An 18,010-nucleotide genomic window follows, 5' to 3' on the forward strand; every position below is an offset into this window, starting at 1 on the left:
AATTTAACTGATTTGGATGGAGGCGGTCTGTAGATAGTTACAATTCTTATAGAACCAGTGGAGCATGTCGTCACAATGTCCAGGTATTCGAAGGAGCTGAAATTTGTCTGGGTTTGTTTCATGAATTTCATTTGTTTCTTTATTAGGAGACCAACTCCTCCCCCTCGTGAGTTTTTCCGTGGAACATGGTAGAAGCAGTATCCGGTTGGACAAACTTCAGCAATTGAAAAATTATAGTTTTCATTATTGCGCAGCCATGTCTCAGTCACTGCAAAAAAAAAAAATGTTTTTGCATTTTTGTTTGTTATGTAGCATTTGACTTTTTATCAAGTTTCAGCTGATAAACCTGTACTGTATACTTTTCATGTGAGTTGCTGGAAGCTCTATTACACAACTATTCATACAACTGTAAGCTAACAGCCACTTGAAGATTAATATTGAATCCAGAAACAAACATGGATGCACTCCTCTATCCAGAAATTATTATGCAAACTACTAGTCAATCATCAACATATACTTGTAACATCACAAGGATCTTCATGTATCAAAAGAAGCATGCACACTACATGAATAATATGTTTTTTTATATTGCTTTTACTGCATTTACAGTAAAAGTTTACCACATTTTGCATCATCTTAAAGCTGGCAATCGACAAAGGAACCTACTTCCTGTAAGCAAATTGATTATTCTTATTCCACGTGACAACATTTCTTTCCAGTCATGACAAAGCGTATTCAGAACTTCAGTGGAATCCACACCATTGGCAAGGTGTCTATTTGGGACCAACTGTTGAATTCTCAGTTGCTGACTTTATTATGTAACTGGCTTAGATATTGCTGCAAACCCTCTTGACAGTACATCTGCAAGTTAATTTGATATCTGTAAACAGTCTACGATGAAAGTAATAACAACTCATCTATGTTGATACCTAATAATCAATATTACTTTCTTTATTTCAATTTATAACCTTATCTTTCTAGTGATGGTCTATTCACTTGTAGTACTTTAACTCCCGAATACTAACATTTAAAACTAACACTCCAACTGAATGAAATAAAAGTAAATCTAAGTCCACACAAGTACGCTTTGCAGACCTATTTTTTGACTGCTCGTTGACTGCTGGATTGCCTCTTTCACTTCTTCTTGGAAGTGCTAGCTCGAAGTAGTTCAGCAGAGACTGTGCAGTCATCGAAGCTTGAATGAGGCAGACGCACCACTTGTGCTTGGAAGAGGAGTGATGAAAATACTCTGTACTCTGTCCATCTCATCTACTCCGTTACACCCATGTAAAAAAATAGTCAAGATCCCAGGTGGGATCCCCGGTGGGATTTTGGAACGGGATCCCAGGTGGGTTCCCAGGCGGGATCCCGGGTTTGATCCTGGGTGAGACCAGTGATATTGGTCACATGTTCAAAGGTGGGATCCCAAGCAGGATCCCAAGCGGGATTCCACCTGGGATCCCTGATCCCGAGTGGGATTTCAGAAGGATTCTTAGGTACGACCTTGTAGGTGGGATTCTGGGCAGGATTGAAAAATTCTCTGGATATAATTTCTAGTTGGGTGAAATATCAGTACAAGAATGTCATACAACACTTAAAATAAGTGTAAATTAACTAAAGAATAAAGCATCAATTGAAATTTACCACACCAAACATTGATCTTGTGCCAAAAGGGAAAAGTTAATTTTATTATATTATCAGATCTACATATAACAAATTATTAAATCAATTTACAATGAGAAATGCAAAATGTTTGGGATATTACAATTAAAAGATTTCAAAATATTAACAAAAAGATGATAAAAAGTATACTTGTAATAAAAAAATTATTTTCTTTTGTTTAAATTACGGCATTTGTCAGCGATTTTTTTGCTAAATGTTCATAGGCTCTTTTTTGAAGTTGTTTAGTGCCTCCTCCTCAGTCCACTGGAAACAGTGAGCAGGATGGGCTGTTGGAACAAACACATTAATAGCGAATTATAAGAGAGAAAGCAATCAAAAATCTGACTGCATGAGACTTGTTTAAATCAACTGTCTTTCTGATAATTAATCAATAAAGTACAATTCTATACAATTTCTCCCTCGTAATTACAAACATTTCATATGAAGCTCAATGAAGAACATGCATGCAATAACCTTAAATTAGGTTTTGAATGTGATGGTCCAAATTGTTTTTTAGAATACCGGTAGGTAACAAATTAAGGTACATATGCTTTGAGAACTTACACTGAATGGCACCAAGGATATTTTTGTCAAGGGCCTTTTTTCCATTTTGGCCAGAGATATTGGATGATGCCTGTGTCTTAAGGTCAACAAGGATGTTAAGAAGATTAAAGGCTAGGGATTTTGGGACACCCCTAGCCTGCTCCTCTGCCCTCCTAATGACCTCTGGAGAGGCCAGCACTCCAAACTTCTTGTGCCCAATATACCCTAAATGTACAAAGTAAAACAATCGGCCAGTTAGAGCTAATTAGTCACAATTACATGTAACAGGATCTCATAAAAGTACACAATGAATTTTTCTTGCAGGATATTTATTACAGTCATTTTATCTTATCATATTTATGTTAAATCTGTCATCACCCCAGTAATAAATGTGAGATATTCATAACTATAAAAATCATTATTAATTCTTTAAATAATAAGTTTACATGGGTGTTTAGCATACAATTGCAGGAATAGACTGGTTGGATATCCATTGGAAAAATATAAAGGAAATTTAAGTATTTCCCCATATCAGTCAAATCAACAGAATAAAACTGGCCTAAATGTAGATGGAGATTCTTTTCTCTATATACATGTAGGAGACTTGAGAGCAGGAGAAATGGTCAATGATGCTACAGAATTTTCCAGTCAATTTTTGAAGAGATTTTCAAAAAAGCAAAATACTGTCATTAAGTTCCATTTGCTTTCCCACAAAAAAATTTATAAAATGACTTGTTAGTTTTAAATGGTCAGAAAAACACTCCAATTCAAGGTTAGGGGAACACAAACCAGAGCTTTCTTTTGATCCAGATGCAGCCTGTGATTGTGGATCAGTGTTTGGCTTTGCAGAACTTTCTTCCTTCTCCTGCTCCTGCTCCTTCTTGGGGGTTTCCTGTACAGTGATGGGTGTTGCAGTACTTATGGGTGAATGGCTCACCACTAAGTTGAGAGGCCTGGAAACCTTAAAAAAATAGAAAGAAAAATTTCTGCATCATTATTGCAGTAAAGGAAAATGATTTTATTTATATCCTAATGGGGTGGCATTTTAAAAGAATTGATCAAACCTAATTACCTTTTTCCAGAAACTTAACTTGCTATCTCCTCCAACTTTTTCTCATTTGCATTTTTCAGATAAGGCTAAGATTGCATTGTCTAAGGCATCAAATCGATCATAGATGCCTTTAACTGATGTTGCAAACATTTCCTGAAAATGACAATAATTTCGATTGATACCACACTTTTTAAAATGCTATCATATCTTAAGAATGGTATAGTGTATTTACAGCTTTATTGAAAACTTATTAGCAATGGTATATTGCAGTTCCTGAATTTTGATTGGTTAACAAGCAATGGTATATGAACTAATATACCCTGGCCTACATTAGTATGGTAGACTGTGTACATGTCAATGAGAACAGCCAGGGAGCTCAAATATTGCAATTCTTTGGATGTTTTTAATAATTAAAAACAATTAAACTACTTGTGTTTGTTGGATATGAAATAGTTTTAGCGAACTCGGCACTACACGCCCTTATTTGGCTATCTATAACCATCTCATATCCAACACAGGCTCATGAAATACCATATTGTTAAGTATATCTGAGAGTTAACAACAGTTATTCTGTTTGGGAAATTCTCCTGTTTTTGATGTGCGACATTTTCATTCGGAAATGGTAAAGTTAACAAACATTCCTTACTCATAATGATTGAGAAATTAAAACACATTTGTCCCACTTGCCTGTGCCTTTTTTTAATATAAGGTCCCCTATTGTAACTAACCTTTAATTTGCCACTAAAATCTCTCACAAAATGAAGTTTGTTTATCAGACTGTCTCTTCGTGGCTGCAACCAACCCTCTGTCTACACAAACGGTGGTCCCACTATCTGAATCACTGCCTTCAATGTCATTATAATTTTCCTGTTCAGTAAAACAAAAAGACATTTCTATTACTAAGTAACACTGAAAAATCGATAACTTTAAATGTCTCCAATTTATAATCATCAGTCTTTGCCTTACCCATATGCCCCTGGAAATTTTTGCAGAGAAATGCCATCAACTTGTGTCAGGTTTTCCACTTACTATCTTGAATTAAAAAAGGAACCAAAACTGTCTAAAAGGGTACTGTTTACAAGCTGAGCACTTAAATACCGATTCTTAAGCAAAGGCTAATTAACAGTTTTCAAAGTTCTGAGCAGTTGAGGTGTGAATGTGTTCATTTAGAATAAACGTTTAAGTTCAGGACAGAACAGGACAACATTTTGCCAAGTGTCAAAACAGAGTCTGTTGGTTAAATTAATACATGTATGTTTATTAGTTCTATACCAATCTTTATTGTATAGACAATCCAGAAAGTACCTTCTTTTGGCTGGGTTGTGGTGTTCAAGCAAAAAGCCAAACATGCTCACTTTTGGACAGCCAGTGATAAGTGCTTTTTGTGATCTCTACCAAAATGGTAAGTGCTTTGGATGGAGTCAACCCTGTAAAGCCATTATAATGCTGACCTTCATCTAATTTCTCCTTATGACACCGAGTGCTCATGCAGTATAAATAACAACAGCAATAATAATAATACTTTATTCAAATACAAATACAAATACAAATAAAAAATTAGTATTTTTTGTATTTGAAAAGGAGGACCATGAGGTTAACCCTATTTAGGTCCCCTGACTATAGTTAATTAAAATAATTTACAATCTAAAATTTTAAAATCTAAAATAAATAAAATTTTAAAATCTAAAGTATCTACTAGAAATCAGTATCTAGCACTGAGGTGGCAGTAGTATATAATAATGGATGTTCATCCACTTTTTTAAGCTGTAAAGTAATGTGAGAAAAACTTTGTCTCTTACGGCCCTTTAATGTACTTCCTAATTTTTTTCGTCATTAATATTACAGATCATTCAAAACTATTGTTGTAGGAATTCCTGTTAATGTGAATTCTGGAGAAAAAAGGATCCATGCCACACTGCTGTTATGTACTGAAGATCTTCAGGCCAAATCATTAGTAACAAACATGAAACAGTACAATGGGGAAAGTAGTTGTTCGACATGTTTTGATTCTGGGCAGACTGTAGGAAAAAACAACCTTCACAGGGTATGGCCTCATACTCCAAACATGAAGTACAGAACGCATAAGTCTATGGTGAAATGTGCTTATGAAGCTTCAAAATCAGGCGTGTCGGTATGTATGTAATTCTAAACTCAGTTTTATTAGCAAGTTATAGTTAATGTCCTGCTGTATTAATTTATATAAGGTTGCTTTCCTTTAATCCAATTATTACCTGAGATTAATCAAATTCTAGCACATCCATTGAACAAAAGGAAAATCTGAAAATGGTAAAATGATTAAATTATGTTGCTACTTATATTCTACTTGATGAATTAAAACGGTACGGTGCTACAAGTGAACAAAAAGCAACATCTGTGCTGCCCCAAACTGGCTGTCGCAGGAGCCAATGGGTTAAGACCAAGTGTGCAGTTCAAAATAATATAGCCAACATTTTTTTTTAGTTTTCTTACTCACTCTCACATTTCCTGTACTACAGGTGAAAGGAGTTAAAGGTGCCTCTGTATTTATGCTCTTCAAGGAGTTCAATCTTGTTGAAGGATTTGCACCAGACTGGATGCATGGCGTTTGTCTTGGCTTGATAAAGAATTTGCTTGCATTTTGGCTTAATGGAGAACATAAAAGCAAGGACTTTTACATAGGGAACAAGGTATACATGTACATGTAAGGGTGTTGATTAGGTTTAAGCCTAATCAACACCCTTACAATAAATGGCTTAATGTGGAATTTCACAAGTGTCAGAACAGTTTAATATTCCTATTTGGTTCATCTCACACTATGAGATTCAGCATTCAATTTAGATGTCACATTTAATTGTTAATTGTTACTTGCTTATAGCATGTGACTGTAAAGTTTAAAGGTAAAAACAAAAATAAAAAAGTTAAGACAATCAAATCAATTCTGTTACAGATTGCTGCCCTAGATAAATGTCTGACCTCAATCAGAGTTCCAGATGTGATTTCCTGAAAACCTAGAACACTAGAAGACAGAGCACATTGGAAAGGTAATTAGCAGTTATTCATTGCAATGACTTCACGCCTGAAGCTATAGCATGCATGTCATAGGCCTTAACATTACTATTTACCACGTAAACAATAGTAAGTTGTTTGTAATAATTATTTACATATACCTTTATTTCAGCCACAGAATTCAGGGCTTGGTTGCTGCATTTCTCAGTGCCAGTGCTGATGGGGATCCTACCTCCTCCTTACCTACAACACTACTCTTTGATGGTTACAGCAATGTCACTTCTTGTTAGCGAGAAAATATCTCACAAAGACCTCAGTGATGCAGAAAAGATAATAGACCTGTTCTGCAAGGAACTTGGCACCTTATATGGTAAATATTAATTTTGCATGATGTAATATCGTAGCTACCTCAAAAAAAAAGGAAATCCTAGGCAATGCCTTTACCTTGTTCTTGCGCATTTCAGACTGCTTTTTCTTAACCATGTTGTTTTTCTTCTCTGATTAGGTGAAAAGGCAATGACTATGAATGCCCACCAGTTGAGCCATTTTGTCTACTTTGTAAGGCTTTATGGTCCTTTGTGGGTGTACTCTTGTTTTGGCTTTGAAAACATGAATGGCTGTTTAACAAGCTTGATCCATGGAAAAAGACACATTGCAGAACAGGTACCTCCAGCCTTAAATTTGTAGTTGTAGTAATAAAAGTAAGAGTTTAAAGGATAGAAATGTTAGTATTCTTTTTAAAGTACATGATCGTATAAAATTGTGTTCATTGAACATCTAAAAACATCATATTTTTTCCCTTTTCATAGGTAGCATTTGCACTGTCAGTCTTGAGGAATCTTCCATCTCTTGTCACAAAACTGAATCCCTCACTCAACTCTTCATCAGTGATGAAATTTACAAAGAGGTTGTCATGTGAACATTCCAGGTAAATAAGAGCTGTTGCAGAGGAGGATATTAAGAAATATTTTGTAATTCTATACTGTATCAACACTGTACTTTGGTAAAGCTGATTATGAAAATAATAACACAAGAAAATTAGTCTCCCTTGTTTATACTGCTTAGCCTTTCCCTTGTTTGTACTGATTAGCCTCCTGCCAGTTGGGTTTTTCAACAAGTTTATATGCGCTTTGCAATATTTGTTTATTTATTTACAGTGTCCACAATAATTAGCACATCAGTGCTTAATACATTGACACTTAAATAAAGTTATTTATTCATTTTATTTTTATAGAATTATTTATTAAAAGTTTTAAGTTGTGCAAATTTTACATGCCATTGATATTTACAATGGTTAAAAAAAATTAGGGCTGCTGTCGATCATAGTAAAAGTGCATTAACATTATTTTGAAGTGAATGAAAAATTATGCTTCTTTTAAGTTTGTGGTGTAAGTCATTTATTTCATTTTGAAAAATGAACATGTACATCCAGAAATTAGTGTCACTTCATTTCCTTTGTCATTGTTTTCTAACAAATTGTATTTTATTATTAAATCACATGTCTAAAGTAGTGTACTGTAACAACTTTGTTGCTGTTAAGTTGGAACAACTGAGGGATATTTGTGTCAAGGTGGAAGTTGCTGGGAAAAATGATGTGTTCATAAGTAGATTCCCAAATCTGGTGGAGAGAAATTAGGTTTATCTTACAGACAGAAATCTATGGTTATACATGCAGTGACCAAAAAGAATATGATTTAAAGAAATAAAACATGGCATGTACAAGTACATGTGTTCGTATAATTTTATAAGCTGTGCTGCATCTGGGAGATATAGTTATAAAAATAGTAAAACCTGTTCTGTATTTTTTAATCAGTGACATTTTTTACTGCCCCTCCTGTGATCCCAACTTTCCTGCCCACAATCCCTACTGTCCTGCCTGGGATCCCAACTTTCCAACCAGAGATCCCTACTGTCTTGCCCAGGATCCCAACTGTCCCAGCTGGGATTCATACTGTCCTGCCTTGGATGCCTACTGTCCCACCCGGGATCTCAACTGTCCCACTCGGGATTTCTACTGTCCCGCCTGGAATCCCAATTGCCCCACCCGGGATCCCAATTGTCCCACCCGGGATCTCAATTGTCCCACCCGGGATCCTGGCTATCCCGCTTGGGATCCCAACTTTCTCACACAGGATCCCGGCTATCCATTTTCCAGGAAGTGATGCTCCTTGATTGACAAGCACTTGCCATCGTTTACCTCAATCAAATTACAATCTATGCAAAGTGGTCGAGTGACCTCGCATTGCAGGTTGGCTAGGATATTGATGACTTTCTTCATGTCATTTAGAAGTTGTGCCTTGAAAGATTTGTTCCCGCCAAACTATTAACGAACGCCTCCACCTCCCACTTATAGGAATAGGTGCACTTTGCCTTGTCGCATTTCTTGTACACTTTTCCACCATACAAAGCATAGCCAGGCCTTTTCATGGCGATACCAATGTCATTAACAAGCACTGTGAGTTTATTGGGCAATCTTGCCTGTTCTTCGACGATCTCATTCTCTCTTGGAACAGCCAAGCTGTCTAATTGAAAGCTGAACTGATTGATGACCAGTTTTACATCTTGAAGTTTCTTCAAAGCCCAGGAAAGACTGCAATGAAATGAGGGATCGACAAGACAAGTTTGGACTATGTTCTCCGTGCTGCATTTGTCGAGATCCACTGAATCAGCATCCCCTACGAAACTTTCAAATTCATCCCAAAAGCAATACTGGTAAGACAAATTCCCTACCTCCTCCATAAACGGGTTCTTTTGGTCTTTAAGGACTTAAAACAGCTCTTTCATCGCTCCGGTTTCTTTACCCTCATGACGCATTTTCAAAACCTTCCTCCAAAACTTTGGAAGCATATTTTGCACTAATAATACTACTTTTTCCCAAAATTACCAGGCTCAAGTAGCACAACGCAGCGCTTCTTATTGTCCTGCTGTTTGGTTGACGGCATGGACAACGAGCCCTCTACATCTTGAACGAGAATGTAAGCCTTGAAACGTGTTTTGCTTTTATAGAGAGAAGACTTGTGAATTTCCTGGGAATAATTATACCACACGAAATGCAATCAACAGAAGACATAATTATTTGTTTTAAATGGCCAACTGTGACACGCTATCAGTTCACAGGCGCTTTCCAGTGGGTTTTCTAAATGACTTTTCTTGCAGTGTAATTTTCATATCGATGCCATTTTTTGTCACACTGGTTTGCAATCAACAGCTCTTTCACAGCAAACAATAACGTAGATTACAAAGCGACTGTGACATGTTAAATCAGCCAATTGTGACATGCCATCATGACATCATTACACACAAATTTTATCATGTCATTTTCCTGAATTTAATTTTGCTCTGATTTGCACTGGTCAGCAATCAACAGGTATTTTACATCAAACAATAAACTCGATTAACAAGCCACAGTGATGGTAAATTCGTGTGAGAGGAATTTAGGAAATGATGTCTACACATAGTCCCAGGAGGTGTTAACAACAACATCAACCAGAACTAATGAGGCAAACAAAAAGAGTTGAGAAAATATCATCTACAGCGGCGTGTTTTCTTCACGTGTCACACAATTATCATGAGTCATGTTAAAAACACAAACAAGAATAAATAAACTGAAACAGTTCTCATTCTTGATGTTGGGGAAGGTAGGAAAGTGACCTAAAAGTGTCACTGGCTTTTGAAGAAAGATGTAACATCTATGTCACTGCAAATGTGGGATGTGGTTCACTAAAAACAGTTGAAACAGAATATAAAAACCAGACATGAGTAAAATCTTGTGTTTCAAAGGCCAATCAATAAAAGTGCAAAATGTTATGCTTTACTTTTACAGAGAGATATTAAGATTAATCTGAACATTTTTGCACAATTCGTGAAATCCTTCTTTTCTGCCGTGATTAGAAGAAAGTTTCATCCAACTGCCTCCCAGCACTGGAAATGTCCACCGAAGGTTTTTCCTAATAATGGTGGAAAAGACAGATTTTATGGAATTTGTGGATTTTTTAAATTTAATTTAAATCTTCTCTTTAAACTGTCAGTATAACATAAACAATATAAATAATAGAAATTATTTATATAAAAAAATTCCACGAAATCCATCCTTTCTGCCATTATTAGGAAAAACCTTTGGTGGAAACTTCCAGTGCTGGTTACATTGAGAGCTGTTTTGGCAATTTGATCATTACCTGACTTTTTTACAGAATTTTAAATTTCTTCCCTTTCGGACTACTCATGAAGCACCATAAAAAGACAAAATTTAAAGGAAAATATCGCCAAAAGTACATCACTTGAGATCCCAAAACTACCCTCCACTTAAAGAGCTATGTCTCACCTGTAAAAACATGCAATAAAATTTTGGGACAGTTAAAACTGTAAAATGTTAGAAGAAGTTTAAGCTGTGCTTTTGTCAACAAAGACCGTTGTCCTAATTAGCATAATAACGTGAAAATAACGATCCACAGAGAAAATAATGATATTCCACTTACCTCGCAACATGTCGACAACTGGATGTTCCACGATGCCTCATGTTATATTTTCAGTATGTTTCAGCCACATTTTTGGTGATTAGTGTACGAAATCACTCTCAGACATCACCACAGTTAAGCAGATTTCAACTCTCCGAAGCCCGCTTCATAACATCTATCGATATTACTTGTCTTCCATCTCATAAGCCACCATTTACAAGAAGTTTAACAATTTGCTGAGATCCTAACTGACCCAGAAGTCTGTTAGCAGTCTTTAAAATTCTTTTAATTGAGGATTCTCATCAAGAACTTGTTTAAGCTCAGTTCTGTTTTGATCTGTTGTGAACCCGCTATTCTTCCACAGATTGTGTTACATTTGAAAAATGCATGTTCCAACGGGTAGGGGTAGGGTGGTGACATTAAAGGCATTTTATGCATTTCTGTGGTTAAACTAGTAACTGGCTTTCCCAGAATAATTTGAACATGAGCTTCTGCTTGCAGCCATTTTGTAGGTTATTTTTGCAGGCTAGATGGAGGGGGTCCTGTATTAAACAAAAAATGATAGACAGTATCAGGTCAAAAGATTATGATCTGTGTATCTTGATCAGCTTTATCAGTTTATCAGTGAGGTCCCATTAGGGGTTTTCAGGATACTGGATATTTGGGTAAAAAATTAATAGGATGCAAGAAATTTAGGGGAAAAATTAACGGGGTATAGCATGTTTAGATCAGATAAAGCAGGACAACAGACTGACGAATAAGTGTGCAGGAAGTAATGGTAAGCAACGTTTTATTGAAACTCCTTACATTTTCTTAGCCGTTTCACTTTTGCATCAGAAAAGAAAATGCTCAGAAAATTACTGAAGGGCAGTTAAGGACAGTGCCTTCTTTTTTGTGGGCACATGGTCTGTGCATTACATAAGGCATGGTTTAAACGCCAGGCATGTGCTTGGGTTGGAACTAGTGACGTAATTAACTACCCTACGAAGCGTGCGACTTAAAAAAAATTCCTACTGTGGCCAAAACAAATTTTGTACTAAAACCAGGATTACCAGAAAAGCAGCATATCGCTAAGCACTAACTGTGAACGGCTTCCAGCTGAAAAACTAGCTTTTATCGTATCCATAGAAAATATCACACTGAAATTTCATGGTATATGGCATAATGCGCACACAAAACAACTGCGAGAGACATCAATGTTTAACTTACTTGGGAAGTAACAGGAAAAAATGTAACAGACACCGACAAAGTTTTCGAAAGGATGAAACAACTCATTTAACTTTTGAATCAAAGGATACCTATGGCCAAACTCATGGATTAAGTAATCTAGAGATGAAACATCTTGGTGAACTTGCAATTATTGGTCAATTTTTAACGGCTGTTATAACAAGCTGGGTTCATACCATGCAAGGTCACTCTTATCTCACTTGGTGTAGGCTTTGTACATGTTACAAAGACATACGTCCAGAATAGCTAGTGTGGCAAAATGGTAGGTGAACATGGTGTGGTATAGGCAAAGGACTCTTGGGTCATAGTGGACTCTAACCCTGCCCCCCCCCCCCCACCCCCTCCCCAACCCAGACCTTCATGTTGATGTTTACCTGCTGAGATTACTGGGAAAATTTGCCTGTATTCAAGATTTTTTTTTCATTCTCATACGAGCTTACAGACCTTTCTCACTGTATTTCACTCAATGTTATAGGTAAAGGTTTCTGGACAGCACTTGCTTTTTAATGTGGAACTGCTAGTCTTTAATTTATTGCATGTAAAATACATCAAAATAGGTAGCCTCTTTTGCAAGCATTTTCAGTGTTGATAAAAAATCTGTCGACCCATGAATATGTGCTTCAATGAGCTCAGAGGGATTCTTTCCTTTGTTATCATTCTTTTCAATCAGGAAGCAAAAGTGTGAACATAAGACGGCATAAAAATCATTCAACTTATCAAAGTCAAGTATTTGAGAATTTCTTTTCACAGTTATGTGCATTTCACATCCCACCTTTAGTTCAGATCAATGTACTAAAATAAACAAGACAAGTATAGAGAACACAACTTTAATCTAAACTTAACTCAACATGAAAAACTTAGGAAAAAATGCATAACTTAACTTAGCTTAACTTTTGCATTTTGGTAATAACATTCCTGTCATTATATGTAATAGAAATGTTTTCTTGGAACAATAGTTGTTCTGCAATATTTTCGGTCTCAACGGACTGATGGTCAAAGTCACCAAGAGTAGCTTTCAAGACTTCATCGAAAATGGTCAGTGTTTTCTTTTTACATTGACATACAGTTTTGTGGGACAATTAGAGGCTCTCATCATATGAAAACAGTAGTTGCATTTAACTACAATGGATTCTAGTTGAATAATGCACTTGTTACAATGACAACAGGTTTTGTACCTTAGAACTTCTTCAACTGTGCTAATCATTGGGACATGAATGGTATGTTCATTTTCCAGTTCAGTAGGATTGTTTTCATTGAATTGAAGGGAACACAGATCAGCTTGAAAGCTTTGCTTGATGGCGGTGTTCATGGTGGAAGACAACTTCTTGGAATTATTCCAGTAACTGGTGGATAATGATGTGAATCGATACACAGTCTATCTGCACCTGAGAAATTTGCTCATTCCATAAATCTAACATCATAGTTCCTGTGTTATCCAGAAGCGTCACTTCTGAAACTTTGTTTATACCCCTCGACTGTTGTGTGACAATGCTCTTAGGAGGAGAGACTTTTACGACTTTTGCGCAGACGGCGATGTTATCCTCTTTGGAAGCATCGTCCGTCAAGAGGTCACCAAGCCGTGTTACAGGTTGATCTGCGTCATCACAATATTGGAATGTGTACTCCATTTCATCTGGTTTGGTGAGCAAAGTCTTGTCATTGATCACTATTTTAGTCTTGTCCGCCGATTTCGTGTAACGTGTTATCTTTATGGGTGCTCTTTTTGTTTCCTGCTCGTCTAGGAGTTTTCATTTTGCCTTCAAGTAACAAAGTGCTGGTTGGGTTGTGGAGGTGTCTGTTTGCAAGGTAAAAGTTGTATGATCTATGGTGTTCTTCTTGTTTCACTTGAGCGGGGAGACATTATGAACGTAAACAATTAGAACCGGACCTTCAGGACTTTTTGGAAGGGGAGCTATCATTCCAGTGCTCGTAAGCGATGGTCTTGCAAGCGGTTGACCAGCAGCGCTTTGAACGCTGCTTGAAGACAACTGCAGAGGCGGTTGACCACTAACACTTACATTAGTTACACCCGTGGCCATCTGTTCGTACGTGTTGATGGACATAGAAGCAAGACCTCATCAATACGCAATCACTATGAGAATAGACACACAGGCAGGATTCCAGATGACCTTCGCAATTGTTTTAGCGTGTTGAAAAAATGCCACAAGTTTGATTGTCTCATTAATGAGATGTTACTCATTAAACAATTACGACCGTGTTTAAATGTACAATCAGACTCAGTTCGCACTAAGGTCTTTGTCTAACTTATGCAAATGAGTAACTCTGAACTGTTAGTTACTCTTGAAATCGCATATTTAATTAGTTTCCCTTGACAATGGCGCCAAGATGTCGCCGATACGTCGGATTTGTCTATCGTTAGTTTTTGCCTGTATATGTTTATCTAAATCATTGTTGATTAGATTTCTGAATCGATTTTTTTTATAAACAATGCAAGTAAGCTTCTGTGTGAGTTGAAAATAAAATACTGCATTCCCTTTTCATCATGTCAAATGACATGGTATTGAGTGTATCTATTTGTAAGAAGTTTTACCTTTCTTGTTTAACGAGGTGTTCATCAATTGTGTGCTCATCTGGACTGCTTGTTCTCTGTCATTAAGTAACAGTCTCTTTGCCTCGTGTATTTCTTCAAATTGTTTCTCGTCTTCGATCAGTTTCCATTTACCTGTGTTCAGTTTAAACACTGCAGATGATTCCCAAAATGGAATGACAGGTTTTTCTGAGTTGCATCGGCCTCTATGACCAGCTGCCTTTGAACATTTCCTACTTTGTTTGCACACTTCTGTTGCACCGCTGGGAACCGCCATCTTGGATTCTATGCCATATAATGTGGTGGTCATTCGAGCATTTCTCTACATGTTATTTTGTGCTTTTAGAAGGCTTAATTCGGTCAGGTGACTAAAAGAAAGATTAATTTTCGATTTTGGCTTTGGAAAAAGACTACAGCATGGTTAGTTAAGATGTTTTGGGAGTTTGAGTTCAACATTGGAAAATTTGTGGAGTTTGTTTTACCGCACTTGTAACTTGAAACCTCACAGGGGTAACCTAAGTTAAATACAAAGATATTGGAAAGGCTAACCCTCCCCTCCCTCGATAATGAAGATCTGCACAACTCTGAGATCAGTGTAAATCGAAATATCTTGGAAAAGGGGTCACAAAATTATGTTATTTTCAAATGATCGAAGTGAAACTGAATTACAAACTGGATTTTATCTACTCTTGGATAATTTGTTTAGCATTTAATACGTTGAAGTCTTTCTTAACTAGTAAACTGGAATTTATATTCCCAGTACAATAGTGACTAATCTTCCGACCCATCAACACGTGCTAACTGGTCACATGACACCAAGCATAGCAATGGAAAGAAATGTGTCGGCAATGAGCCAGCGTGGTTTGGAAAATTGAAATCACCGAATACTAGAAGGTTGGCTAGCCAGTTCTTGAATACTGAGCTAGAAAGTTCCTAAAATATACAAGAAATGACTCATCTGTACCAGGTGGTTTGTAGAAAACGCAGAAGAGAACACGCATGTTAGGGTTAGGATGAATTTCAGGAGCAATCATCTCAGCTTCAACTTCCAAGTCTGTCCCATGTGTACAAGTAATATGATCTCTTACAGCTATGAGAACTCCATTGCCTCACCGGTTGCTTCTATCCTTCCAGTACATATTGTATCTCTCGAGTTGAAGCTCACAATCCAGATAGTTATGATCTAGCCAAGTCTCTGTCATGGCAACAATATCAGAAGAATCTGTAAGCAGCAAAGCATGTAAGTCAGAAACCTTTTCCGTATACTTCTAGCATTCAAAACCAGAACATTTGGGAAATAGACCCTTTGCAGCTAACGATCACGTGCTTGGATACTGCACAGCAATGCCATGCTGGAGAGCAAGCTCCTTGATAAGCAAACAACTCGAGAGAGTTTGAGCGTGACTTCTAAAAGAGAAGAATAGTGTAATGTCCATTGATCCCAGATATTTTAGCATTTAAAAGTAATTCTTGAATAGATCTTTGTGGTTTTTTTTTGCTTTTTGAACCCAAGTGGAACGTTTCTTTGGCGTGACATTTACTCGCCTGCCAAGTGGAAATGGGCTCCGAGCAACATGGCAACTTCCCAAAATCAAGAAGTTTTCTCGTCCAGTTCAGCACAGTCTCCAAGTTGTTCTTCCCATTAAGGAGGTGATTTAGAAATGGTTGATCCCCCAAGAAAAAGTCTTGTTATCACTGCTGTGTTATGAAGTGTAATGGTGACTCACATTATGATAGTTCCCTAAGGTTTCATCGAATCCCGTCAAAGACAAAGGATGCAAAACTGAGAACTGCTTGGCTAGTAAAAATATGGAGGGATGAAGGATCGTATTTTTAGGTAGGAGTAACAAATCAAATTTCACCAATTTGATTTACATGTAGTCCATCCCAAGTTATAAGTTGATGATCTTAATCAAATAAGAAGACTTCTGATTTTCAGTTATGGAACATTTTATATTTTTGACATAAGCTCTAAGGCTTACTTAATTACCCTCAAGACTGACTGTTCAAACCGGTGAACTCAGCTATTTGGGCTTTAATTTTAGGAATATTTAAAGTCACACTTTCAGATTGCATCTACAAAACAAACTAAACTACCTGTTTTACTGTTTTTGGCTATGATGTTACTTACAGATCCCATAGAGATTGCTGACTCTTTCAACTCTCATTTTAGCCCAGATGCTTGTTAAGGGTGAATCTATACTAGCCATTTTTTGTGTTGCTTATGCTTGTATGATTGAACGTTGTTTATTCTGAATAATGGTACAAATACTCTGTTTATGTCCTGTTTTCATGAAACAGGAAGTTATAACACTGGTAAGCAAAATTGTTTGAAATGAACCATTATTTTCACATGTTCTATTATACTCATATTTACTATCAAACTCAGAAAAGCGTAAACACTTAAAATAATTCAGGATTGTTGATTGTGTAGTGAGTGACCAATCACAATCAATTTCAGTACACATGAACAAACCTCAAAACCACAAACAAACTACCACTGCTGTTTGCAGGTTAGTTTTATCACATCTGATTGGCTCTTTCCTTGCAAGACAATAACATAGCAGAAACAGGTTTGGTGTTCATGCTTTTCTAAGTTTTACAGTATTTAAGACAGGATCGTTTTAGAAAAAGTTATACAGTGTATTGATGATTACTCTATAAATAAAGATTTAGTTTATTTGTCTTGCTTATTTTTTCATTTATTTTAACTATTGTTTTTAGATAACTAGTACCAGAGTTTGTGGGAGGCATTTTTGGGAGAAAGACTACAAACATCCTAACAATGTAGGGAGTTCCATGCCCAGATGGTGCCATGCCCACAGTATTTTGCTGGTCAGACAAGGGAAGACAAGGGAGAAAAGTTATATGTCACATGGAAAGGTAATCTTTTTTTGTTCAACCATCTTACCCCTAGAGACTACAGAAATGCATAAAATTGAGGCTTGCTCCCTCTTCAAACTAAGATGAACACCAGTCTGATGGATAACAAGGCAGTAAACGTTGCTGATAATCAAATTTTATCCTGCATCGTACAATTGCTATTTCAGCAAAAATTAAGAGGCCCTGCACCTAAGAAATGACCAATGATTTCCGGCTAAAAAATAAAATCCGCCGATTTTTATCTCCCAAGTAGAGGTTACCGAATACTATTTAAAAATGAATTTCTTTTGTTTCAGTTTCGCTTTAAACCAAAAATATCAAGCCGCAAACTTTTTCCGTCTGATAGCAGCAAAATCAGGCCGAAAAAAAACTGTTCGGAAATTACTATCGCAACGCAAAATAATGAGAAAACTACACAGTGTTGAAGAAAAAGACCTTTTAATGTAATATCATTCAATAAACATCAAAAAACTGCCGAAGCAATTAAAAAATAAAGTTTCAAATATTGCATACTAAATTAGATGGAGCATTGGAGCTGATTTTAAAATAATTATTTCTCAAAAGTTCAACGCTGTTGAAAGCAATCACAGTGATGAATCAGACATTGGAGGGATATACATCACGTTTCTGGAAAAAACATTTTTCGGCCAAAGTATA

At 36.5% G+C, this 18,010-nt stretch overlaps 3 protein-coding genes across 3 annotated transcripts in view; all 3 read left to right on the forward strand.

Annotated features, from left to right (window-relative positions):
- The first annotated feature begins 3,607 nt into the window (after positions 1-3,607).
- On the forward strand, positions 3,608-6,500 carry LOC145485047 (uncharacterized). Its single transcript, XM_081463698.1, has 5 exons — positions 3,608-4,658; positions 5,125-5,387; positions 5,752-5,922; positions 6,183-6,276; positions 6,414-6,500. The coding sequence occupies exons 1-4, from the start codon at positions 4,604-4,606 to the stop codon at positions 6,237-6,239; spliced, it is 546 nt and encodes a 181-aa protein (XP_081319824.1). The 5' UTR covers positions 3,608-4,603; the 3' UTR covers positions 6,240-6,276; positions 6,414-6,500.
- LOC145485040 (uncharacterized) lies at positions 6,461-17,213 on the forward strand. Its single transcript, XM_081463687.1, has 6 exons — positions 6,461-6,611; positions 6,747-6,904; positions 7,051-7,169; positions 15,984-16,097; positions 16,236-16,307; positions 17,195-17,213. Exons 1-5 carry the CDS (start codon positions 6,461-6,463, stop codon positions 16,255-16,257), a joined length of 564 nt encoding a protein of 187 aa, XP_081319813.1. The 3' UTR covers positions 16,258-16,307; positions 17,195-17,213.
- Positions 17,214-17,276: 63 nt separating this feature from the next.
- The window catches only part of LOC145484949 (uncharacterized), a 78,216-nt gene continuing 77,482 nt past the window's right edge, over positions 17,277-18,010 (forward strand). Inside the window, exon 1 of the mRNA XM_081463571.1 lies at positions 17,277-17,353. Within this exon, the coding sequence (XP_081319697.1) occupies positions 17,278-17,353 (76 nt within the window). The 5' untranslated portion in view covers position 17,277. The remainder of the gene's footprint in view (positions 17,354-18,010) is intronic.

The sequence above is a fragment of the Orbicella franksi genome, chromosome 4 (assembly GCF_964199315.1).
Source record: "Orbicella franksi chromosome 4, jaOrbFran1.1, whole genome shotgun sequence".
NCBI classification, from domain to species: Eukaryota; Metazoa; Cnidaria; class Anthozoa; order Scleractinia; family Merulinidae; genus Orbicella; species Orbicella franksi.